We start from the raw sequence: 26163 nt of genomic DNA, 5'->3' as shown, positions 1-26163 counted from the left end.
GTAAGATCCACATGTCTCTGTCACCAGAGTAATGAGATTAAAGGCATGTGACACTCATCCAGCTTGTTGTTCTTTTTTAATTTTTTTTTTAATTCTGAAAGGTGAGTTAGTCACTGCCTATTTTGAGAAGGGGGAACATCTTAAATCACAGCCCCTTCTTAACTGCAGCCCTTTCAACAGAGGATGCAGATTTGAAACTCTGACCAAATAAAAGCACAATTTAGCATTAGCTATTATGTAACTATCAATATTTCTCAGCTTTATTAAACATGAGAATCCTCTATATGGAACCGTAAACCTCAAGGACTCCCAGCGTACTCTTCTATTAAGTGACAGTTTGGAACAATTGAAATTCGAGCTCCCTTCTGAGCTGCAGGGAGTGGCATACCGCTAAGACAGACTTAGGGCGACAATGGCAGAGGCCACAGGCATCATTAAGAGTCATTCACCTGATCACTTTTCACCATAAGAGGATTTCACCATAATCACATTCACTTCTTGGTTTAGGCTTTGCACCAAAGATCCTACATAGATCACTAGGAAACAGTTTATTTTTCCCTGTCTAAGATGTTTGTAAGTGACCATGAACCATAACCCCGTGGTTCCTCTATTTGTGCTCAAGTCCAAATCCCAATCATCCCCTTACAGCTGTCATTTTATTTGACCATCTCTGAGTTAGTGAGAGACAGAATGAAAACAGGGAAAGAGAGACAAAAGTATTTGGGGTGCCATAAATTGTTCCTCTAACGAGGGATCCTGATAAAGAACAAATTAGATGCAAAGGATGTGGAGAAAATTGGCACTCCTTCCTCCTTGACAGAAATCGCTGGGGAGACAAAGGTGGAAACAGGGAGCAGTGTTTAGACAGGACATTTCATCACTTACAGGATCTGTCACCAGGACAGAGGCCAGTGAGGAAGCCCTTTGGCCCTCCATTCCAAAGCAGCGCCTTGTCTACTTGGGGAGGGAATAAAGGCACTGGAGGAAAGGCGCGCAGCACGGTTCTCTCCTGTTTGAAGAGCTTCACTCAGTCCTCTCACTCCTTGGTGACCATTCTGACTCTGTTTCCAGCCTCCCCTCTCAGCAGCGTTCAAGCCCCACAGCCTTTTTTTCTTCTAATCCCTGGGATGGACATACAGATCGAAAGAATGCCTCGGCCACACTGTTCGGCGTCCTTTCTAGGACCTCATTTCACTGCAGTCCACAAACGTAGATGGCAGAGGTGGGACAGACCTGCTCACATTGTTTCTCTGTCTCGGTCTAAGAAGAAAAACAAAGACATACTTCCCAATGAGCCATGTCCATTCCGTTTCCAGCAACTTAGTTGCAATCTTCGGCTGCAGGTCACTAACATCTTTCTCCTGAGTTATGAACCCGTGTGAGTTGTATGGTGGCCAGAAATGAAACTTAGGCTCTTCTTAGTGTTTATGTATCAGAATGGCATAAGGTGAAACATTGGAATAAGAGCTACATATGAATATGAATGCCTACAGAGATACTACAATTTCATGTAATGACTCTAATACCTCCATGTTAACTATGGGAAGATGGACTTTATCAGGTCCTACATTGTGGTCTAGACATAGGGAGCACACTTCCCAAATAGCTAGTCATGGTCTTCATAAGGCCAACAACCCATCTCGTAAACTCTCTCTGTAAATATGAGAATTCATACTTACTAACATGGTTTGTGTAATTGGCATGATACCTCTAACTTGTGACTATTGTTTTTAAAGCAGGGTTCTTCAACAGGCCTTACTGAAGGTTGTATTCCTACTTTTTAAACTTGACATCAGACTCCCTCCTTTTTGACAGACAAATCTCCAAAGAAACTCCTTAGCATGAGGTCAGTCCTACCCACCTCCAGAGAACCTTTGCTTTTCTTCATGGCTGAGTTATTTTGTTTTAATTTTTACCACTCTATATGGTTTTGTCAATCACTATAGAAAATGCCACGAGAATTAATGAAATAATCAACCAACAAGTACGGAGAGCAGAATGCATAGTTCATAGTGAATGTCAATGTCACTATTATATTCCTGGGGTTGGGAGGGCAGATTACAATCAGAGGTTTCTGTTAGAATCCATCTCTAATGACAAACAGAACTCATTTCACTAGTCATTCAAAAAATAGATATTTGAAACTGAAGAATTGTTTAAGTTAGTTACACATTAAAATAAGAAGGCTTATGGTTTTCGTTGTGGAGACTTCCCTAAGACTGATGATGTGTTTCACAGTGAAAATCCAGAACTTCCACAATGACATCCAAATACAAATGTTATAAAAAATCAGCAGCAAGCATGCCTCAGAATTAGAGTCCTTGGATGCAGCATGGTATGACCCATTTCACAATCTCAAATATAAATAGAAAGACCGAGAAAAGGAAAAAAATACCCTCTCTCCATGCTTCTGATGGAACACAAGGCCTTGCAAAGTGAAATTTCTGCTGAGGTGTTAGCTGAAGAAATATTAACCTAAAAAGACAGTCGATGTGGTGTCCACAAATTATTCCCTCCATCAAGTAAACATGCACTGCTAAACACAGTAGATATGTCAAAACGGTGTCAGTTCAGTTTCCAAAGATCCATATATTTTCCAATGAATGGTGTTGTAAACTTTTTGGACAGTGACATGAAGCTGCAGTCTCTACAGCGATCCTCTGTCCTATAAATCTTTGAAAACTGATTGTTAGAACATCCAACATAAAATAAGTCCAAGGTTTAAAAGTTATTCAACCAAGATGTCTATCTCATCCCATAATCTTAGATAGAAAGAATTTCAGAGGCGGCAGCCTTATCGGTTCTTGTACTGGCTGGTTCTGTGTGTCAACTTGACACAAGCTAGAGTCGTTAGAGAGGAAGGAGCCTCAGTTGAGGAAATGCTTCCATGAGTGCAGCTGTAAGGCATTTTCTCAATCAGTGATCAATGCGGGAGGTCCCTGTCCATTGTCAGTGATGCCATCCCTGGGCTGGTGGTACTGGGTTCTATAAGAAAACAGATTGAGTGAGCCACATGGAGCATGTCAGTAAGCAGCACCTCTCCTCAGCCTCTGCACCAGCTCCTGCTTTTAGGTTCCTGCCCTGTTTGAGTTCCTGTCCTGACTTCCTTCAAAGGTCAACAGTGATATGTAAGTGTAAGCCAAACAGACCCTTTCCTCTCCAACTTGCTTTTTGGTTGTGGTGTTTCATAGCAGCAGTAGTAACCCTAACTAAGACAGTTCTTTTTCCCCCATTAAAATATCCAAAAGCAGAACTAACAAGAAGATAGCCAAATTTTAAAATAAATATTGTCTCTTTAACAGAATTGAATGTGAACTAACAACAGTTTAGCCAGGGAGGTTTTAATTCTGACTCTCAGAGATGAGCAATCATATCTTCACTAAAGCTGGTTCAAAATGTATCTAATTGAGAATATTTACCAAAATCTATGTGGGCAGAAAATGAAAGTACTATACATCTCTCCCAAAAGCTACAGGGCCAGATTTCGAAGTATCTGTGGATGTTACAGTGCAAATTTTACAGGTAAGTTTTGGGAAATAATTTTTCTGCAAGAATCACAATCATTTAAGTTTTAGAAAACAAGATTAAATACAACATTAAGCAAAACCTATATAAAAAGTTGAGAGTGAAAATTAATCCTGACGCCTATCAGCTTCATCTCTGCATTGAACTGCGGAAGTATGGAAGGAAGGGAGATGCAAGGCGGCAGGCGGCATGAACTGCGGAAGTATGGAAGGAAGGGAGATGCAAGGCGGCAGGCATCATGAATGCCAGAGTCAAGACTGCCTTCCGCCACCTCACCACTGTTATTTAAAATAGCAAAAGTGACCTGCAAAATATCTCCCCTAAAATCTGGGGTCTATAAATCACAGCATCAGCAAACTGCATCTAGGAAAACATTTAAAAATCAACGAAGAGGCTTGGTCCTGCAATGCTGCCTGAACAATGCATGAGAATCTTACTTGCTGATGTGTTGATGTTCCCTGTCTTCTCTGGAGAAAGTTATGAATATTAAATGGCATAGCTAACCAAGGGCGATGCTGATTTATTCAAACAGTGCTGCACACTTCAAGCTTGGCCAGGACGGCAGCATACTGAATGAACATCTAGACCCATGAGCCCAGGACCACAGGAGGCTCAGTCCCTTGTCCTTGTCTCCCACCCCTTATGATTGGCCAAGCAGGAGGTGTGCATCTATTCATCTGCACTGAGTTTAAAACTTTAGCATATTTTTCAAGTATGTTTGATTCCATATCCAAAGAATATTTTTGAATTAAGAATCTGGGTTCATAAAAATGAGCTTAGAAATGGTCTACAAAAAGACTGACTGCCAAGCTCTTCCAGTTATTATGGCATAGGAAGGAATAGTGAAAAGAAAAAAGTAGCACAAATTAAAATAAAATTGATGATTAATATAATACATTTAGTACCTTAATTTTTTCAAATATGAAAAATTGTATGTGGGCCTAAAGTAATGGATATGGTTCATAATAGAATATTGTTTCAAGTTAATCTCAGGAAGTCAAACATATGACAGATTTTGACAACCAGACAACAGTTTATGAGAGAATGTCAATTCAACTCATCTGGGAGGATAAAACTCAAACACATTTTATTTATGGCTAATAATTTTTAAAATCTGAAAGTATGATATGAGCTTCTTAAATGTGATACTGAATAGTATTACACTGTGTCCTACACTGATTTCTTGAATCTAAAATCAAACATAGAGAGGCTCTGAGAGTCCCATAATTTTAAGAGCTGCCAGAATAGAATCTAACTCAGTCTCACACCATTGCCACAGCCAGCTTCAGCCAGGCTCTCCATCAGATCAAGAACGAGATATCCAGAGAGAAGTGACCACTGGAGTCACTCCACTAGCACAGGGAGTATCTATGACTTGTACCTCAGTCAGTCACAAGCGTAGGACGTTTGCCCTGTGTATGGGACACAGATGGGAGAATTAGTGCGAGATAGAAAGGAGCAGAAAGTTCTAGCACACCACACTCCAGAAAGTTAGTGAAATGATGGAAAGTAGGCCCTTTGGTACTGGCATCCTGGAAGTGAGAAGCCAGAGGACAAAATTGCCGTATCGCCCTTCGACTCCACCCCTCTTGACTCCGCCCCTCTTCCTCTGAGTCCTACTTTGATTCTTCTGCCTAATTTCATCCTATCATGTCAGAGGTCAAAACAACTTTATTATCAAGCAATGAGAAAAACAAACATTCACAGCATAGAGAAGGACCATCCCATAACAACAAATCCAACAAGGGCAGGTGAGAACCACAAAACCATGTGGCCCTGATGCCCTACTAGAGTCTTCCTGCCAGCCCCAGTGTAAGAGACTTCAAAGAGATGATCCTCTGCCTCTCTCTCTCCCCTCCTCTCTCTCTCACACACACATACATATGCACACACTCACACGCACTCACATACAGTCACACACATACACATGTGCACACTCATACATTCTCTCTCTCACACACACATACACACAGACACACACAGGATACACACTCACATACACACATATACACACATGCACACATATTCTCTCTTTCACACATAAACACCTTCACAAAAGAGTGAGAAAATAAGCTTCCTTTGTACTAAACTGAAGCCCCATCAACACTAACAAGCTGTCGAAACAGGTATATGCTGGGGTGGGTATGAAGGGACACAGATGAATTTTAATCTGAATCTGAGACTTGAATTTTAAATTAGATTAAAATTTAGCAATTAAAAATGGCCAGTACAGTTCCTCAGACTTGGACATAATTAACATATGACTCAGCAATTCCAGTCCTAAGAGAAATGAAATCATATGATCACACACACAAAAACACTTTTTTGTAAATGCTCATAACAGCATTATTTATAATAGCTAAGAAGAAAAATAGCTCAAATATCCATCAACTGACAAAAGAATTTAAAAGTATGACATATTGATATGATAACATATCATCAGGCAACAATAAGAAATAAAGTATATATATTCTGCAATGTGGATGAGCCTCAAAAATATACCAGATAATCATACACTAAAATTCAGACTATGAGAATAAGAATTTCTGCTTTCAGTTTCTTCTACATACATAAAAAGTAAACAAACTGTTTTCCTTTAATTGATGTAGTTTCCACTGATTAATAGTCCCTGGGATAAGAAATGTGCAGTAATAGCTCTGGGGAAATAGAAAGAGGCTGGATGTGTAGACAGGATAAATCTAAAGCCAGGCAGATCAACTGGCAGAAGGGACCTCAAAGAGAAGAAGTAACAAATGGCTGTGAAATATCTTGTGCCAGGACGAAATCAGCCCCTGGAAGACACTGTTGCTGCACCCGAAATGTAAATGTTCAGATGGAATTTCCACCCTCTCGCTTCCTGCTCCTCCTTCTGCTCTCTGCCAGTGGCATAATGTAAAGTGCTGAGGTCTCTGCTAATGAGACAGGGAAAATATGGACCATCTGGCTCCGTATGTTGACTTGCATCATGAGCATGAGAGCTTTTGGCCATGATGAGAAAAAGAAGTGAAACCCCAAGGGATTCGACTCCTGTGCTTTCCCCACCAGATTGGTGCTCACAGGTCTGTGTTACAGGAGACTAGAAAACCAGGCTGTCTTTCCCCAAAATTTTTCAGAGATTCCTCTAAGTCTTCTTGGATCCCATCACAACCATTTTCAGCAACTTTGAAGGAACTGCAAAATTATTTAAACAAAGAGAAAAGACTACAGTAGTGAGCATTACTTTTGCTATGAGTGTTGCATGGGATTTCAAAATTGACAACACAGGTTACAAATTAAGTCAGTCACTGCTCTGAAATTAGCCTGACCATCTATGGCTGCATTACTGCTGAGCTACACCTGGCCTGGCTCCAGAGCATAGCACCTAGCCCTAATCTATCTTTTGTTTAACCAGTACCTTTTGTTTCTCTAGCAACCCTATGTGAATCTTGTCTGAGAGTCTCCTAAGGATACAAAGTTTATGCAAAACTTAGTTCAGAAAACCTTGGTACCTGAGAAATTGAGGAATCTGCACTTGGCATTGTACCTTTGGGAGCTCCTTTCAGGTTGTTTTGAGCATATGGAAACTGACTGGCTAAACTGTAAATAGAGAGAAAATAAAAATGCCCAAGGCAAAGGGGAAAATGCTTCAGTCCTTTGAGGCTGGACACCCCTGCAGTCATGAAAGGCTAGATTCATTCTTAAGATGCCTCTGAGTCTTCTTTCCACAGATCCGTGTGAACCCACACACCTGTGCTGTGACAAACAGTGACAACTATCACAAAGAAACTCCTCGTGAAGCTAAAATGGACTCATCATCAAATTATTTTCTTCATTGTACATATAATGAAGTTCATGCTATGGATCCTAATTTCTACACTCTGTGACAGGGTCTTCTAATTATCAGAGAGGTTAGCGGTGATGAAGATGATGGTGACGATGGTGGCTGTATCAGTAGGAACAATAACTAATATATATTCAGACTTTAACGAGACTAGGTGCTGTGTTACATCTTGAAACACTTCACACAGCTCACAATCTGTCAGGTAGATATTTTTATCACTTACATTTTACAAATATCAATAACAAAGTATGACATTTAATAGTTTATCCAAGGTCTGTAGCCATTGGGTAAGCCTTTAGTGAATCCAGGAAGTATGACTCTAGCACCCGTACCCAAAGCAGCTGAGGTCAACTGCTTGCCAGGTAAATGCCCAGAGTGGATAAAACCAGTGTACAGAATGTTAGGAGGAAGGATATTTGCTTCATGCTGTTACCCTCTGCCCAACCATCTATTTTTAGCTCAATGCCTTTGCTGCTTCCCCCTTAGGTGCCTTCTGTACACCGATGATTATTCTCAGCCCTTCCTCTTACACACAACTGTGACTTGATGAGTATTTACATAATTCCTCCTCTGTGAGAATGAATGATAGAATGCCAAGAGTATTTCTGTAGTCTATGTGCTTTCATAACATAAAATAGTAAGTCCATTGTAGATTCACAAGACAGTTCCACGTCTGTCAGAATGGGTCCCGAAAGGGTAGGTACACACTTGGATTCCTTTGCAATGAACACTGTGTAGACAGAGGCCTATCTTGACTATTTAGCTTTAAATTAAGAAGCAGAAGAAGAATAAGATGGAGGAAGAGCAGGAGGAGAAAGGAAAGGAAGGAGCAGGGGAGGATAAGGAGGAAGAAAGGAAGAGGAGGAAGAGGAGGAGGAGGAGGAGAAGAGGAGGAGGAGGAGGGGAGGAGGAGGAGGAGGAGGAGGAGGAGGAAGAGGAAGAGGAAGAAGAAGAAGAAGAAGAAGAAGAAGAAGAAGAAGAAGAAGAAGAAGAAGAAGAAGAAGAAGAAACAAGAAAGTTACATGAATGCATGAAATAGGGGCAGGGAAGATCTTGGAATGAAATTCTAAAATAATTTATACCACTCAACTCTCTCCTAGTATGTCTGTCTTAGTATGTCTGTCCTAGTAGGTCTCTTCTAGTTATGTCTTGCCAAAACTCTCTCCCAGTGTGCCTTCATTCATATGCACTAAAACATGTGATCAAGCTCCAGTCTCCAACAGTCTACCAAAAGCCTAGGATCGCACCCTTTCATTCTTCTTAGTTAGGGTCTCTATTGCTGTGATAAAACACAACCAAAGACCAAAATCAGCTAGGGGAGGAAAGTGCAAGGCTATCATCCATTACTGAGGGAAGTCAGGGCAGGAGCTCAAGGCGGAAACCTGGATGTCAAGTATGTCAAGTGTGTTGCTGATTGGTCAAAAAATAAATCACTGATTGGCCAGTGGCCAGGCAGGAAGTATAGGCGGGACAAGGAGGAGAATAAAGCTGGGAAGTGGAAGGCTGAGTCAGAGAGACACTGCTAGCCGCCACGATGACAAACAGCATGTGAAGATGCTGGTAAGCCACGAGCCACGTGGCAAGGTATAGATTAATAGAAATGGATTAATTTAAGATATAAGAACAGTTAGCAAGAAGCCTGCGACAGCCATACAGTTTGTAACCAATATAAGTCTCTGTGTTTACTTGGTTGGGTCTGAGCGGCTGTGGGACTGGCGGGTGATAGAGATTTGTCCTGACTGTGGGCAAGGCAGGAAATCTCAAGCTACAAATGGCGTCCAACGTGGTGGCAAGAGTTTCCACCTAAAAACTGAGAAAAAAGATTCTAAAACGGAGGTAAAAACAGTTCCTAATTGTCTCTCTCAAATGAGCTACCGGTTTGAGCTACTGGTGGGTTCCTGGCGTGCACGCTTGACCTGCTGCCGTATGGCGGGAATGAGGCCTCTTCAAGTGGCACATTAAACTGCGTGGTAGATTTAGCCTTTGCTTGTACAAAACAAAAAAAGAGGTTTTTGGGCTACACGCTGCTTGGATAAAAGCATGGAGACCCATGACAGCTCCCAGAGCTGGTGGTGAACATAGCCATGTTGGGAAGCTGAGGTGGGCAGAGCCAGCAGCCACAGCTGCTGCAGTTTAAAGCAATAGATTCACAATAAGACAGATTCAGATGCAATAGTTTACAATGTGTGTAAAATATACGTAGGCTTGAAAGAGACAAAAAAGGTGATACATACAGTTATATAAACAAATACATAGTTTTAAAAAATAAAGTCTTTAAAGAGACAGTAAAATTAATGTAAAAAATAAGCCACATAAAGATGAATATTACACAGAGAATCTGGATTGTGTTGTCTTTGGGATTTTTAACTGCAGAAAAACATTTGATCGTAAAAGATGTTGAGTTAAACCAATATGTATATTTTAAAGATACCTTGACTTCAAAATTTGGATGTAAGGGTGTGTTGCTTTGGAAAGGAGACTCTGCTTTTGTTCCCACAGAAAACCAGAGGCTATGGATTTGTTCCAGATTAAGATACATCAGGTTTGACCAGCCAAGACCCCCTGAAAGTTCTCCGATGACACCAAGGCCCAGATGATCCAACATCCAGAACCGTTTCAAGGCAACTGGCTCAGACGATACACCCTCACGGACTACTCCATAATCCTAAAATATTCTTTGTGTCCCCATAAGATACAGCGCCGCCCTCCAGCAGGAAGTAGTAAGAGAAGCTACGCCCAAATTCCCAAATTGTATGTAATTTTACTTTGTTAAGGTTAAAACCTTCCTTTTTGAAAAAAAAAGAAAAAAAAAGAAAAGGGGAAGTGCTGTGGGATGGTCTGTATGTCAAGTATGTTGCTGATTGGTCAATAAATAAATCACTGATTGGCCAGTGGCCAGGCAGGAAGTATAGGCGGGACAAAGAGGAGAATAAAGCTGGGAAGTGGAAGGCTGAGTCAGAGAGTCACTGCCAACCGCCATGATGAGAAACAGCATGTGAAGATGCCAGTAAGCCACGAGTCACGTGGCAAGGTATAGATTTATGGAAATGGATTAATTTAAGATATAAGAACAGTTAGCAAGAAGCCTGCGACGGCCATACAGTTTGTAACCAATATAAGTCTTTGTGTTTACTTTGTCGGGTCTGAGCAGCTGTGGGACTGGCGGGTGATAGAGATTTGCCCTGACCATGGGCCAGGCAGGAAAGCTCAAGCTACACAGGAACTGAAGCAGAAGCCATGGAAAAATACTGCCTACTGACTTGGTTGTCATGGCTTGCCCAGCCCATTTTCATATGAAACCCATGACACCTGCACAGAGGTGGTACAGCCCCCAGTGGACAAGCCCTCCACATCAGTTATTAATCAATATTAATCAAGAAGCTGTGCTGAAGACTTACCTACAGGTAATCTGACAGAGGCATTTTCTCAGTTGAGGTTCTCTCTACTAGATGACTCTAGGTTGTAGCAAGTTTATAAACACTAGTCAGCACGTCACTACATACATATATATAGCACTCCAAATGTGGTATCATTCTTCAACTCTCATATTAAATACCCACTTCCAGAAAGTTTCAATAAATCCTGAAGCAATAGTAGATGCTTCTTCTAGGATGCTGATTATTTTCAGTTTTCCTTCTTAAAAAAAAATTGTATGGCCTTTTGTCAAAACCATAAATGTCCATAACAGCCACTGGAATTTAACTCATTTTTCCAGGAATGCTTTAAACACCTGTGACAGAGACTGCTTATTCATTCCCACATGCTATACCATGCTACATGCTAGGTCACATGTCCAGCCTCCTTTGCAATGAGAGACTATGGTGGTTTGGATGAGAACTATCCATAACAGCCTCACATATTTGAATGCTCGGTCACAGACAGTAGTGCTATTTGAGGACATTAGGAAACCTTTAGGTAGATTAAAATGTGACCAGCCAGCTTCCTGGTCCCGCCACCAGCTCTTCCCAGCATCAAATGTGTGCGGTCTGTGCAAGCATCACAGCTGGCAGAGTGTTCATCCATTCGAGGCAAGAAGGAAATCTGGTTCAACATGACTCAATAGCTGGTCTTTATTCAAACTTCAAGAGTCTGATACTGGGTAGTTTATTTTAGGCATATGTAAGCACAGTACAAATTGGAAAAGTGTTTCCTGGTGATAATTAACTCAAACCTGTATGTACAACCAACGCTTAAAACATGACTGCATGAAAACTCTTGTGAAATACATCTTTCATAAAGTTGGGTTCCACAGAGTAACTGAGGAAGCAGGCTCATGGTACACAATGCTCCTGATAAAGTTCTGGGGAGGATGGCACTATTGATTAACTGAGATAAAAATGAGTCTAGGGGAATTGGTATGGGCTGGCCATACACATAGCACAGATGTCACCCTGCCATTAACCACATATGTTTCCAGCCTTCTGGGTGGAAAACAGGTTATACACCTCTCCCTTTGAAGCAACAACCCCGTGTTTTCAACGTTCCTGGTTTCCCTAGTGCTTGTCTATGAGCACAAGGACCTACATGCTTCCTGCAATGATGGACTCTTCCCTAAGTGATGTTTGGTTGGGGTATTTTACCATGGCGACAGAAAAGTAATTACTACAGTGATCCATTGCATCTAACTAAGGGTACATGAACATGACAAGATGCACTCTTGATCCAGCCATGCAGTAATCCTTTTCTATCCCTTTCTTGGATGATGGGGGAAAATGAGGCCATGTTGAAATTGGAAGCAAAATAACTGGCAACCTGAGTGTCTAAAGTGCTACTTAAAATTTTTCTCACCTGTTCAGATTTTAACCCAAGAAAGGAATAAGCTGTCTGCTACTTTTAAAAGTCCTCTCTCTCTCTCTCTCTCTCTCTCTCTCTCCATTTTGTTTTCTAGCAGAATGTCTGTAGGGACACTAGAAACCTATGCGTTTTTAGAAGGGATCAGTCAGACATGAGCAGCTTGGATAGCATCAGAAAGGAAACTCACACATGGACAGTCAGTGCTGATTTTCTGTTTACAATGTGTGATTGCATCTTGAGGTCACCCACATAAATTCTCTCACTGCTTCTCCACTTCTCAGCCTTTTGGCTAAGACCGTGTATACATTAGTCTCATCTAATCCTCTTAGTAACAGCATGAGGAATGTGATCATGATCTCACTGTACAAACAAGTTCATCAAAATTTAAACTAATTAGTCATTTGCCCAATGTGTCACGATTTGTCAGCAGACAGCTAAAGTTCTATGCAAAGAATTTTACTCCAAAGTCTTTTTGTCTGAAATGAAAAATACTGTACTTTATTTTGCTGCATAGAGAGAAACAATGAGAAATTATCCAACAGTGGAATAAACTAATTTGAATTAACCACATTTCCTATCTCTTGATAAAACAATTTCTATGAAATCCCAAAGAATCCCTAAAAACTCATGAAGACGTGTAATGTTATTTTATATCTCTCTTTGAATACCAAACACCTCAGATGCCGCACATAAGTCTGTGACATAAGGATGTGACAGTGAGATTCCTGTCACATTTGCAGTATTACTTTAAGCGCTTAGCTGTGGCTTTGGCTTCTTTGATTCCTGTTTTGTAACAGGGAACAGCAAGTGCCTGAGAGGTTTCTAGATTTCATGAACTCCTGAGTTTCATTAAGTATATAAAATTAGACCTTACTCTTTAATCAGCAATCAATTCTGCACATTTAGAGGTCAGCCCTCAGGTTACAATACTCAACATCATTTTGTGCTCTGAGTTACGAAAATCTATTGTGATCTAATATAGTGCCATCCTCATTGTACCCAGAAAAAACATTCCCCACACACTGGATCAATATCTGTGGTGGAAAGTCTAAACTATATTAATTGGGTTGGTGCCTGTCTGGCTTTTAGCCATTTTCTCAGAAGTCTCAGACTAGATTCTAAAAATCGATGTTTCCCGCTGTCCTTCTAGCATAGAGGTGTGTAGGAGAAATTTACCAGCATAGCCCAAGGCAAAACTTAGCTTTTATTTATGTTACAGTATACTTCAGGAGAGAAGTCAGACAGATTGCCCCATGATAGCATTAACATACCCAAACCATTGCCTTATTTTTAGAAATAACAACACTCATGTCAAATCTATGACTCTTCCTTCATGCTATGATAGCTATAATTAAAGCCTCAGCCATTGATCATTTTTTAAACACTTATTTTTTTATCTTATTGTATTAGTATATTTTGCCTGCATGCATATATGTGTATAAAATGTATGCCTGGTTCCCTCGGAATTGGAATTACAGTTGTGAGCTGCCATGTGGGTGCTGGGAACTGAACCTGGGTCCTCTAGAAGAGCAACAAGTGTTCTTAACCCCTGAGTCTTCACTCCAGCCCGTCATAACTATTAATGAAAGGTGGCTAAGTGAACAGTTTCATAAAATTGGTTTAAACCTGTTTAAAAAACCCTTAAAAACAGTTGTTCCAAAGCTTAGGGTGTAGAGTGAAGGAAAATATTTTTATAATCTTCTGTATAGTTAATTTTTCAACTTTCGTCCATATAATATCACTTTATCATAATATTAAAACAAAAATAGCAAATAAATCTGAAAATCTGGAAAAAATATAGCTCTATAAAATGCTGATAGCCGTAGCCTATGAGTGATAAAATGGTAGATACATAAATGCCCACATGGATCACTTTTCTGTATTTTTTCCCTGGAAACAACCAAAATCAACTGTAAAGTTTTCGGTTGTCTGTGAGTAAAGTGTGTCTCTGTACTAGTGCATTCACTTGTAACCAGTGGATTTTCAGTGGTTTTGACCTGATGAACCAAAATTGTGAGGTTGCTTATCCATTGTTAAAAAATGTAACATATAATAAAGATATTTAGCTTCGTGTATTTTTAAGTGGAATAGGTAAGCTATTACTTTCGAAGTGAGCTTCAACACACTGTCAAGGAGTTCTGGTTGGGGCTGTAAGGCCACTGTAAATCACCCTTAGAAAATGGGGAACTTGGGGCAAGTTCACCTTCTACTCAACAAGGAAACACAGAAGCGGGGGTGAGACTTCTGAAGTCCTCCCACCTGGGCAGGTGGTTGAGTATCTGGAAAGCCAAGCTCAATTTGAGGAAGATTATGAAAAAATGATGTTACGTCCACATAATCAAGTCTGGGATATACTGAACTGGATATGTATATCCATATTAAGTGTGGCCATTTTAAGTGTGTGTGTGTGTGTGTGTGTGTGTGTGTGTGTGTGTGTGTGTGTGTGTGAGAGAGAGAGAGAGAGAGAGAGAGAGAGAGAGAGAGAGAGAGAGAGAGAGGAGAAGAGTAAGATAGGGAACAAGAAGAACAGAGTGACTTGGGGTTTATCTCAGAAGTTGAACACTTGACTATCAGTAATAAGGCCATGAATTCAATTGAAAAAAAAAAACATATTGTAGATTTCCACAGGAGTTTTAAATATCATTTACCCTTCATTTCTTAAAATATAATTCTGAGTTGACTTAATCAATCACCATAGTAGAGAATAGGCCTGGCCCCAATATGCAAGATACCAAGCAAGAAAAGTAACAACTAATCTTATCCAGCAATAATACCTATGAACCACAACAATGACCAGAAAAGCAAGATAGTCTGAAGAGTACAATAAAGGCACTTACTTGGGGGTAACCAACATTTGCCTAATTGGACTTAATGTCAGCTTGATAGTAGGGAAATCATTTCTGACACACTAGACCTAGAACAGTGCCTGTGGCTGGTAAGGCCAAGGACCACAGAGAACCAATGCTGCCATGTCTGTAAATCAGTGTAATTTCGAACTGCATTCTAGGTACTTACCCTGGTGCCCTCAGTTAAGTGCAGCTTCCACCCCTTAACTAAGAAGGTTCTTTTACTACAGAAAGATACAACTGGTCACATGCAGAGAAAGACCATAGGATGTCCAGCTCCAACTGATTCATGTACAACACAAACCCTACCCCAAAGACAGAAGGAACATCACAGAAGGAGTTGAAAGACTGTAAGAACCAGAGGATAAGGGCATCTACTGGAAAAGGATGACTCCTATGGATAACAGGGAAGCTGACCCATGAAATCTCAGCAATATGGTTGCCTATGTAAGACCTAAGAAGTTAAAATACCAATTGATGTTACAGTATGAATGGGGGAAATTTCACAAGGTTCTACCCCTAGATGAAGAACTTCAGGCAATTAATTATTGCTGAGAGAGAGAGAACCAGTCTTCCCTGGAGTAAATCCATTGATAGGTTTCTTGCCCCAAGTGCTCAGTCCTGAGCACACTAAATGGACTCAGCAGGTTATATTTATAAATTTGCTCGTGTGTGTGTGTGTGTGTGTGTGTGTGTGTGTGTGTGTGTGTGTGTAAAACAATAATTATTAAACAATAAGGGGCAATGAATTTGAGGAGGTGGTTGGACAAGGAAGAGTTGTAAGGAGTTAGGAAATGATACACATCCAGCACTCACATATGAAATTTTCAGTAACAAAAAAGCATGTTCCAACAAAGAAAGGAATTAGTCCAATCATAGGATAGCATAACTCCTGAATGGATATGTAAGTCAGTGATAAGTCCCTGGTTTGGAAATGGCTGGATTTTACATGCTTATGTTTCAACATTAGTCAAAAGGTTTGAAATGAAAAACTACAGTGTCATATTCCCCAGTGCTTTTATTATTACAAAAATGATCAAAAACAACCAAAAAGATAAGGTTATTTAATCTCAAATTTTAACTGTCTTATTAATTTCTAGTCCTTAACAATATGTTAAAAGGAAAATTTTTGATATTGCTGTGGAGGATAGTGGCTAAAAGATGTTGGACTTGTGTAGGAATTGGTACTGCATTGGAACACATCACCCCATTTTGTTCATTTAACTGGTAAGTCTGTAAATACTGAATCTAATATTAATAACAGAACAATATTTTCTTAGAGATATTACAAAGTAAGGTAATTTTAATTTTAAGGGGGGCTTCACTTGAATTAATTTGAAGCATTCTTTTGCATTGCTTTATTTTTTTCCCAGTTTTTAGATAAAAGTAACTAAACTACTGAATATTACTTGTGAGAAATGACACAGAGGGACACAGCACAGATAACATGATAGTATCTCCTTTCATCAGTTTAGAGCAGAATTCCTCAAACTAGGGTTTAAGATCACTTTCGCTGTCATCTACAATTCACACATTTAAGAAACAATGGCCTCGGACCTGAGGCAATGAAGTAACCCTCATTAAGAAAGGACACTCTATTGTGGAAAATCCCCACCTCTGCTTAGTCTACTAAGCTCATGCAGCTAGTGAGTTCTCTGCTTGCTCCCCTAGTGACTTATTTCCATCCTAGACAATGCTATGAGAAATCACTTAATTTAGATCCCTTCTGGCTAACAATCTGGTCCATCCAATGTTGTGTCGGATGAGCACCCAGGAAACCTCACACTGGCTTTTATCCATATTTCAGTTATATTCAACACAATCCTTCCCTATCAGAGTCTTCATGTTGGATCCTTGACGTTCTACTGTTTTCATATTAACTTAATCCTTCCTCTAAGTTTGGTAAAAATGACTCGATACTCAAGACAATGTCTTAATCTGAATGTTACATGGTATAAAACAAGCTATACAACAGAAAGGAACTCTGGAGAATGACATAAGAAAGAACACCACAGCCATAGTTCATTCATCTGTATAACAATTCCCATATTCCCCACAGGTTTGGCATGACAAGTCAAGTGACAGATGTAGAAATGTGCTCCTTTATCACATCACCACTAGGAAGCACTCTTATTCATTGACTCAGAGGTCTTTGACCCAGGCTACAAGAACCTTGACATATCTAGAGTTAAATCACGGCACCATTTTCACTTTACTTGGGGTAAACTGCATCCTAAACCTTGTCTTCTTCATGTAATAAAAAAATAGGGCCAATAAAATCACAACCATAGAATAATACAAAAATCAAGGGTTATTTTAAGTGTTTCATGAGATAATAAATAAATACTCATAGATCAGTTCCTAGCCCAATTGTCTTTAGAGAAGCATCATCCAGCAACTGACAGAAGCAGATGCAGAGACCCACAGCGAAACACTAGGCAGAGCCAGGGGAACCCTGCAGAAGGGGTGGGGGAGGACTTTGGGAGTCAGAGGACCTGAGGACATGGCCCACAGAATCAACTAAGTAGGGCCCAGAGGGGATCACAGAGACTGAAGTGACAATCTCAGACTTTATATGGGTCATAGCTAGGTCCTCTGAATACATGTTATGGTTGTGTATCTAGGTGTTCTTGTGGGGTTCCTCAGAGTGGGAGGGATCTCTGACTCTTTGGCCTGCTCTTGGGACCCTTTTCCTCCTACTGGGCTGCCTTGCCCAGTTTTGACATGAAGGTTTGTGTTCTAGTCTTAGGTAACTTGTTATGCTGTGTTCAGTTGATGTCTCTGGGAGGCCTGCTCTTTTTTTGAAGAGAAATGGAGAAGGAGTGGATCTGAGTGAGAGTGGAGGTTGGGGGGGGTGGAGACAGGGAAGAGTGGAGGAAGGGGAAACCGCAGTTGTGATGTAATGTAAGAGAGAAGAATAAAAGAAAAATTAATTAATTTTAGTTAATAGTAATATAGATAAATGAATACACATCTTTATTGATGATGTGGCTTTAATTTTTTTGAAGAAATTCATACATGAGTACTGCATCTAGATCATTCTGCTCCTCCCTCCCAACTATATGACTTCATCTTTGGGAAACTGAATCCTTAGGATCTCAAAGATATGGTTGCCTGAAGAAGATCCACATAATGCCAACACCAGTGGATGTCCCAACATGGATGGGGGAAACTCCATAAGGTCCCATTCCTAGATGAAGAGCTACCAGTGGCCACCACCGAGAGAGGGAGAATCAGTTTCTCAAGGGATGAACTCCCATTATTCAATCTCAAGTGGTCAGCCCTAAACACATGTAGACATAAGCAGTACTAATGGGTTGTGTATAAGTGTGTGTGGGGGGGGGCATAGATAGATAGATGGATAAATGTAGCTATATAAATAGTAAGTATTTCATATGACAATAATGTAAATTCTTAACTCTGGTCAATACGCCAAAGCTAATATTATGACTGACTGGGGTTTACAGTATGCACTTACACTGTTTTTATTTAACTGAATTACAGGAATGAGAATCCTGTGAAACTATCATGCTTCGGTGGGTTCCGATTCAAATTCCTAATTAAGATCTTGAACTTCAACATGAGAGGAAGTAGCCTCAAGTCTAGAAACAGGAAATTTTTTTTTTTTTTTTTTTTTTTTTTTTTTTTTTTTGGTTTTTTGAGACAGGGTTTCTCTGTGTAGCTTTGCGCCTTTCCTGGATCTCGCTCTGTAGACCAGGCTGGCCTCGAACTCACAGAGATCCGCCTAGCTCTGCCTCCTGAGTGCTGAGTGCTGAGATTAAAGGCATGTGCCACCACCGCCCGGCATTTTTTTTTTTTTTTAAGATTTATTTACTTATTATGTATACAGTGTTCTGTTTGCATGTGTCCCTGCAGGCCAGAAGAGGGCACCAGATCTCATTACAGGTGGTTGTGAGTCACCATGTGGTTGCTGGGAATTGAACTCAGGACCTTTGGAAGAGCAAGCAGTGCTCTTAACCTCTGAGTCATGCATGCACTTTCTGTTTTTATTTTTGTTAGCTAATATTATTTCTTTCTTGGGTCTCTGAGGGAGTTGAAGATTAGTTAGTTATAGTTGAAGGTTAGTTAGTTATAGTTGAAGATTAATTTGGATAGAAAGTGAATTAGATACATTTTGGACTTAAGAAAATAGGATAGATAATGAAATTATTTTCTCTGAATTTGTCAAATACAAATGGACTAGACATTGTTTAGACATTTATTACTTGTATATATTGTATATAGTCATTGTACTTTTGTATATAGTTTTTCTTTTGTTAGTTATAATCTTTTTCTTTTTTTTCCTTTTTATTAAAATAGAAAAGGGGAAATGTGGTGGTATTTTACTTGTACTGAAATGTGATTTTAATTGTATGTTAATAAATAAAGTTGTCTGGGGGTCAGAGCTATTAGAGTCATAGCAAGTGCATGGCGGCGGTGGTACACGCCTTTAAGGACCTGGAGGGCGGTACATTCAGGCAGTGACGAGGCAGTCACATGTTTGGGTTTACAACCAATGAGAAGGCAGAACAGGAAGACTTTAAAGACAGACACACAGGAAATAGGTCCCTTTCGGAGAGCTCTCTTGGCTGGAGAGGATCCCTGAATCAGGAAGGGTGAGGCTCTTAGCTCTGACCTCTTGGTTTTCTTCTCTGAATTGGCTCTGTGTTTCTTATTTTATAGACCGTTGGTTACATCTACACTCAAGAACATGCTATTGGGAATGATTATACAAGCCAATCTCAGATATCTCCCCTCTCACTTCTATTTTCCCTAGATGTAGACAAAGGAAAGACCCCGGGATGGTGCCTCCCTTTGTGTCTTTCTTCTGTTGATAAGCAATGACCATAGCTGAGAAAACCTGAGAGCTTCTTTTTTTTTTTTTTTTTTTTTTTACTGTTTTGAAACGTGTGGCTAAGAATATAAGGAAATAAATGACCACTAAGGGTCAAAGAAACACAAAAGAAACACAGAAACTGTCCCCAGAGCAGTGTGGCTATACAGGCAATTTCCATTAAAATACAGATTCTTCAACTTATTCCTAAGAAAAAAAGAAAAGCTGCCTTGGTTATGAGCTCTATCCCCTAGAAGATGCCCATTAATATTTTCTTATGAAGTAAGGTTGCCTGAGGGATTCAGACATTCCGTCCCTTTAGTAAAACTCAAAATTAACATTAGACAAGTATAATTTGCCTCTGAGTCTCAACTAGCCAGTTCATCATGTCCAAATCTAAGAAACCCCGTAAAAAAGAAGCAGACAAAATGCCTGGAAACAGATACGGCGGGGAGACGGAGACCCCTCAGACTCCACCGGCTGCGCGGATCACTACGGTCGGCAGGGATTGTTTCTCCTACTTACCAAGGGCTTGGTTTCATCTTCATCTTTGAAATAATAAAGCTGGTCCCCTTTGAGCACAAACCAGCGGGTGTGCCAAGTCTTGACAAAGCCTCCTTGCTTCCTCAGCCACCCACACTTGGTGGCGTGCTGCCGCCCTTGGCCTTGGGGGTTCTCCGTGGAGTCACTGTTCTCCTCCATTTTCCAGCTGATGGAAAATGATTTTTCTGTTTAGAAACAAAAGGAAAGCAAAAGAATAAGGTAGTCTGTCACCACTATTCTCCAGAAGGAAAAAACAAACAAACAACAACAACATCAACAAAAAAAAAAACAAAGAAAGAAGAAAGGGATAAAAAATGGGTACCAGCTCACTGACTGGATTTCTAAAAGCTGACCACAGACCTGCCAATGGTCTGCCCAAAGGGAAACAGCGTGGGGTACTTGCCTGCCTTTCTTCCTGAGTAGAGCTATGGAATGGGAAAGTTCTAGGGGAACAGGCAATAAAAACTGGGTTTTCAGCATCCAGGCTTGTGCGTCTGCTGTGCCGTGCTGGGGGCCTGCGTGTGCATGCCTGGCCTGTGGTTACCTGAGCAAGCACTATTCCCACACATGGTAAAGCTTAAGGAGACGATTTTGAAAAACCTCAATGGAAGATGTTTGGTTTGCACATGTGAAAATCTCTTAAGATGTTCTCTGCTTCCTCCAGAGTATCCACAGGAGGGTTTTCTCGGCCTGGGATCTGTGCAGCCAAGGAAGTTTAGGAGAAAACCAGAAAACAAAGAGAGAGAGAGAGAGAAAAAAAAATCCTTCCTGTCTAGTTGATTTTCCTTTCCCCCACAGGCTTCTTCAAATTCAGGAATGAGGGAAGGTTAAAATCCAGGACACATAAGCACCATTTCAGGCTGTGTGTGAAGAAGCCCAAGGGCATCCACTCTATACAGAGCAAGAAAATGAGCCACATGAATGGAGGATCAGCAGCATCCTTAGGGCACCAGACTGCCATAGTAGAAACAGGAGGGTGGGCAGCAGGTGTGTTTTTTCTTTTTTTTTTTTTGGAGGTGGTGGTTGGGGGGGGGGGCATGGTGTCCATGGAAACAGACCCTGTGAGCTGTGGCTAAGAACCAAGAGACTGTTTTGATGTGGTTACGAATGAAGAGATGTGTTTTTCTATCCCAAAGGCTCCCTCCGGTATCTTGCTAGTGCTTATTTCTAAGCATTTATTCAGGAAGTGGGAAGTGTTAGCTCATCCTGGGTCTTTGTATGAGGACACAAACAGAGAATGAACTCACAAAGCACAGACTATCCTGACTAAGGCACTTTCATGTCTGCCTTTATTTTAATAATTCTGATGTACACCTCATGATGAGCTCCCTGACTGACCTTCATTTTCACTATTAAGTTTTCAAACAATTGCTGTGTCCAGTGTCCCAATCACAATTTTATGGTATTTTTGCCAGCCCTTACCTCCCTACCCTCAGCTGGGCTCCTTGAGTTCTTTGGATATAATTCTAGCACTTAGTGTACAGTAATGAATTTGAACGTGGGTTCTGATCTTTTTATTTTGGTCAATTTAATCATGTTCTAGGTGGCTTTTGTCTCCTCCACTGGCAGACATTCCAATATTCCCCATCCTTCCTTCAATTTTTCCTTTAAGCTATTTTATAATTCAGTTGGGCCATTTGTGCATCTTTGAGCTCATTCAGCATCGGTAGGTGCCATTTTTATGCTGAAATCCCCCCTAAGGAGCATATTGAACCATTCCCCTCCATGGGGCATTCCCCGTGTGTTTAAGTGTCTACAGATTGGATCGTGCCTGACACTCAGTCTGTTATGCCCCGAGGGCAGGAACTTTCGACTCCTTTCTTCCCCACACTTGACCTAGTATCAAGAAGCAGGCAAGCCCCATTCTACACAAACAGTAAATGCTGTAATATAGTTTAAACAGTAATTCTGCTCATTGAGACCACCCTAAATAATCTTCTTTTTGTCTTCTGATATTTAAATTAATTCAACCTACACAATTTATTTCTTCACCATTCATTTATCCTTTGACCAAACAACTTGTAAAGTTAAATAAGACCATAAAATAAACATTCCAACACCACACACACACACACCTAGAATGTACTACAGCCAAACAGATTCTTTCTTTGGGGACTTTTTCTGTCTTCCCTCTCAAATTTAAGCATTTTACTAATTTAAAAAAAATGCCTCTAAAGATTTCCAAGGTAATTAGCAAGCTACCGTCAATAATATAGAATTCCACACAGCCAGTTCCCATTTTTTTCTACTCTTTCTGCCTCAGTGGAAAATGTGTGTGTTAGAACATGTTTTATGACCCTTCTTGCATCTGTTGCTTGTAGGTCTGGCTAAAGCCGGGGGAAATGTCGCCTGCTGAACTCCTAGAAAAACTACAGTTAATTTCCTGACTACATAATGCATAATAAAGAATCCCAGCAACACTAATTACATTATTAAAACAAATGAACATGATTTATTATAAACCCAGGGGGAAAATGCCATGCCTATTTCTGTGTGGAAGAAAAACAAAACAAAACAGAAAGTGAAGTCCTACAAAACTAATCAAGGTGTTTGTAGAGAGGTAGAGACATCCACAGAAACCATCACATCCTCTCTTCACCTCAAAACAAAGAGGAGGCGCTAGATCATTTGTGACTGTGGGTCCTTCTAGTTTAACGTCTCTACAGTTCCGTCACTGTAGGGCATCAGATATCCAGCTATCCTCTGTACCCAGTACAGCATGTATCTGATACAGGGTGAAGGTCAATCAATGTTTGATGAAATACTCAATGCTTAGGGTCTTGTGCTGGGTGACTAAAGGTGACATTATCTCCTCCTGAAACCTCTGGACCATGATCTACCACCTTCTCCAGTCCCACACACATGCACAATAACCACAGCAGGTTCTTTTAAATTTGGAAACGCCCAAGCTCCTTTATGCCTGGAGTCTTGACTTCTATTGACCTCTCTCCAGAATGCCTTGGCTCTGCCTCTTTTCACAGCCCCTCACCTGAATCTCAGTCTAAAATCCACCTCTCCCTCCAGTGGCCACCTGGAATCACCCCATGAATGAACTCAGTTCTTCATGTTCTTCATTAGGCAACTGACACCTCACCTGTCTGTTTTTGTTCTAACGGTTCCCTGAATTGCTAGATATTTTTATTTCTTTGATTTTTTTTTCATTGTTTGTCAACTACCAAAGAGTCCAAAAGCTTCATGAGGTCAAGGTTGTGGCTTTGTTGACTACAGAATCCCAGTGCCCTCCACAGTGCATTCTGGGTATTCAGTAAGCATCTGCTGAACGGAGGGGAGGTGGTATGTGTCCTAGTTTGTTTTTTCATTGCTGTGGTAAAAAACAAACAACAACAACAACAACAACACACACACACACACACACACACACACACACACACACACACACACACACACACAAAAACCCCACAAAAACATTGACCAGAAGGAACTTGTGTCGAGGGGAGGGGTTTGCTTACAGCTCTCCATCACAGTCAGTCACTGAGGGAACTCAGGGCAAGAACTCAGGAAAGAAACTTGGAGGCAGGAACTAAAGCAGAGGCTATGGAGAAACATTGCTCACTGGCTTGTTCAGTCTGCTTTTGTACAGACCTAAGACCACAGCTCAGTGTAGCACTTCCCACAAGGAGCTGGGCCCTCCCTCATCTGTCACCGACCCTGAAAATGCCCGCACGGGTCTGTCTACAGACCCATCTGACAGAGGCATTTTCTCAGCTGAGGTCCCTCCTTCCCTCCTGATTAGCTTGTGTCAAACTGATAACAATCTAACCAGCGCAATATGTAACAACCACAACAGAATTCCTGTGAAGAGTATCTTGGAGGGTTCTTTCTCTCAGTATTTGAGGCCTTTGTGGTAGTTGTATACTTTAGGAACTGGGTTTTTGCCTTTGACATGGGAGACTTCAGTTAGCATGCAGTCACAATGACCCCACTTGAATAACCTTGAATGCCCTTTACAAAACAAAACAGTGAACATCATCAGCAGCAAACCTCAAGTAAACCATAACCCTGGCTATTTCACTTTCTAGCCTTGGTAGTAGATACATGTACCACTGGTGGTTCAGCATCAGACATGTGTGCTTCATATGTTCCCCTTCTCAGAGCATAACTTCACTGGACGCCCTCTGGGGAGCTCCTTTCCCTCACAGTCAGAGCATTGCAAGTGAGTGGTGCATGAGATAGCAGAATTGAATCACCAACTTCAATACTGATCTCACAACCTCACAAGGGCGGTATCACAACAGTGTAAATACATGGTCATTCTGAACTAAAAAAACAGAACTGAAGAATTAACTGATGTTTTCGTGCCTCTTGGGAAAAGCCTTGATGATGGCTACTAGGATGTTGCATCGTTTTTCTGGTAGCTGTCAACTGTTGCTCAGTGGAAGAAACTGAGTTTCCATCCACTAATGTAGTGATTTTGTGCAAGCGCAGGACTGGGAAATAGGAACATGTGATATGATCAGAAGGGAATTCATTCTCCTAACAGAATTTTCCAGACTCAAAGAGCACACATGCAGGAACTTAGATTGGTGACTTCATTCCAGCAGAGGATACATTTACAAAACTGCATATAAATAGGATGCCAGATGCCTCAGGGTTGTAATATATCCCAATTTAGCCGTATAGATTCCACTACACACGTCCAGAAAATACAAGAAAAGAGATGCAAGGAAGGAACAGAAGCAGAAGAGAAGAGGACAGGAGAAGAGTTCGAAAGCACAGGCAGTCCCACCGAGATGCCTGCTCTGCGCTCTGCACATGAGGGCCTCAGCTGTGTGAATCTCAATCTCTGCAGCCACTGCAGTGTGGCCAGGCTGTGATGAGATCTGTGTCTCACAGCGCTAGCGGAGACTCAAGAGTCTGGATGCCCATGATGCCCTGCCTCATAGACCCTCAGCACAAACAAATGATTCCTGTGGGTCTGACAGGACCTGGGAAAGAAAGTAAAAATCGGCAACATTGGCAAAATGCTGCAATTTACAAGGTGTTTGTGGGGCTTTCCAGAGTAATTTTGGTCATATCCAAATGTCACCATTTTTTTTCAGAGAGGGGGAAGGCATTCAAACTAAACTCCTTTATAAAAGACTATTCCACTGCACACAGTATGTGGTCACAAATACCCAGTATTTAACTGAATTCTGCTGCCTCTTGTTTTCTAAAAAATCAAAAAAACACCAGAAACAAAATCCACTTTGTTTTGTAGGTATTCATAACATGCTATTTTGTCAGGCATGTTACTAATTTTTTATTGGTTAGATTTCCAAAGTCCAACACATAGCCTACTATACAGTTCACATTATAAAAACATACACAGAGAATCAGAAATCATTTACATGTTGTAAGCATGCACTTGTGGACACACATGAGCATAGTGTGTCCATATGTTCAGATGTGTGGTGGTTGAGAAGCATACGTAAGTGGGTCTTCTCCCTGAAGAATAAACTCATCACATTTTTTAGTGCAAAGGGCCATGACACTGGAGGACATGAACATAGATGTCTACAGATGTGGCCTTTTTAATGAAGCAGAGAGCATAAAGGAGCCTAGAAGAACATAAAGAGTCATGGAGAGCCTGTCTGTGCCATTATTATATCTCATCTGGATTATTTTATCATTTTAGAGAATTTCTTCAATAACTCTAGCTGAGTATCTGATTTAGAACTTGAAAAACCTCTCAAGACTCTAAATGTTAAATAATTTCAGAATAAAAACAACACTGTAAAGTATTTTTTCACGTGAGTCAGCCTTGAAGAGATTTGAGATGTTCAGGCATCTACTTCAGCTCG

At 40.7% G+C, this 26163-nt stretch overlaps 1 protein-coding gene across 4 annotated transcripts in view; it reads right to left on the bottom strand.

Moving 5' to 3' along the window:
• The window catches only part of Arhgap24 (Rho GTPase activating protein 24), a 664750-nt gene that overhangs the window by 326909 nt on the left and 311678 nt on the right, over positions 1-26163 (bottom strand). For all 4 annotated transcript variants that reach the window (XM_052735536.1, XM_052735534.1, XM_052735537.1 and 1 more), the window contains one exon: positions 20345-20547. In XM_052735536.1, coding sequence (XP_052591496.1) covers positions 20345-20521 — 177 coding nt within the window. In that variant the 5' untranslated portion in view covers positions 20522-20547. The remainder of the gene's footprint in view (positions 1-20344; positions 20548-26163) is intronic.

Source organism: Peromyscus californicus, unplaced genomic scaffold (assembly GCF_007827085.1).
Source record: "Peromyscus californicus insignis strain IS unplaced genomic scaffold, ASM782708v3 Scaffold_13__1_contigs__length_99412109, whole genome shotgun sequence".
Lineage (NCBI taxonomy): Eukaryota > Metazoa > Chordata > Mammalia > Rodentia > Cricetidae > Peromyscus > Peromyscus californicus.
The sequence above is the reverse complement of the archived record's forward strand: the minus strand, read 5'-3'. Positions and strand labels throughout refer to the sequence as shown.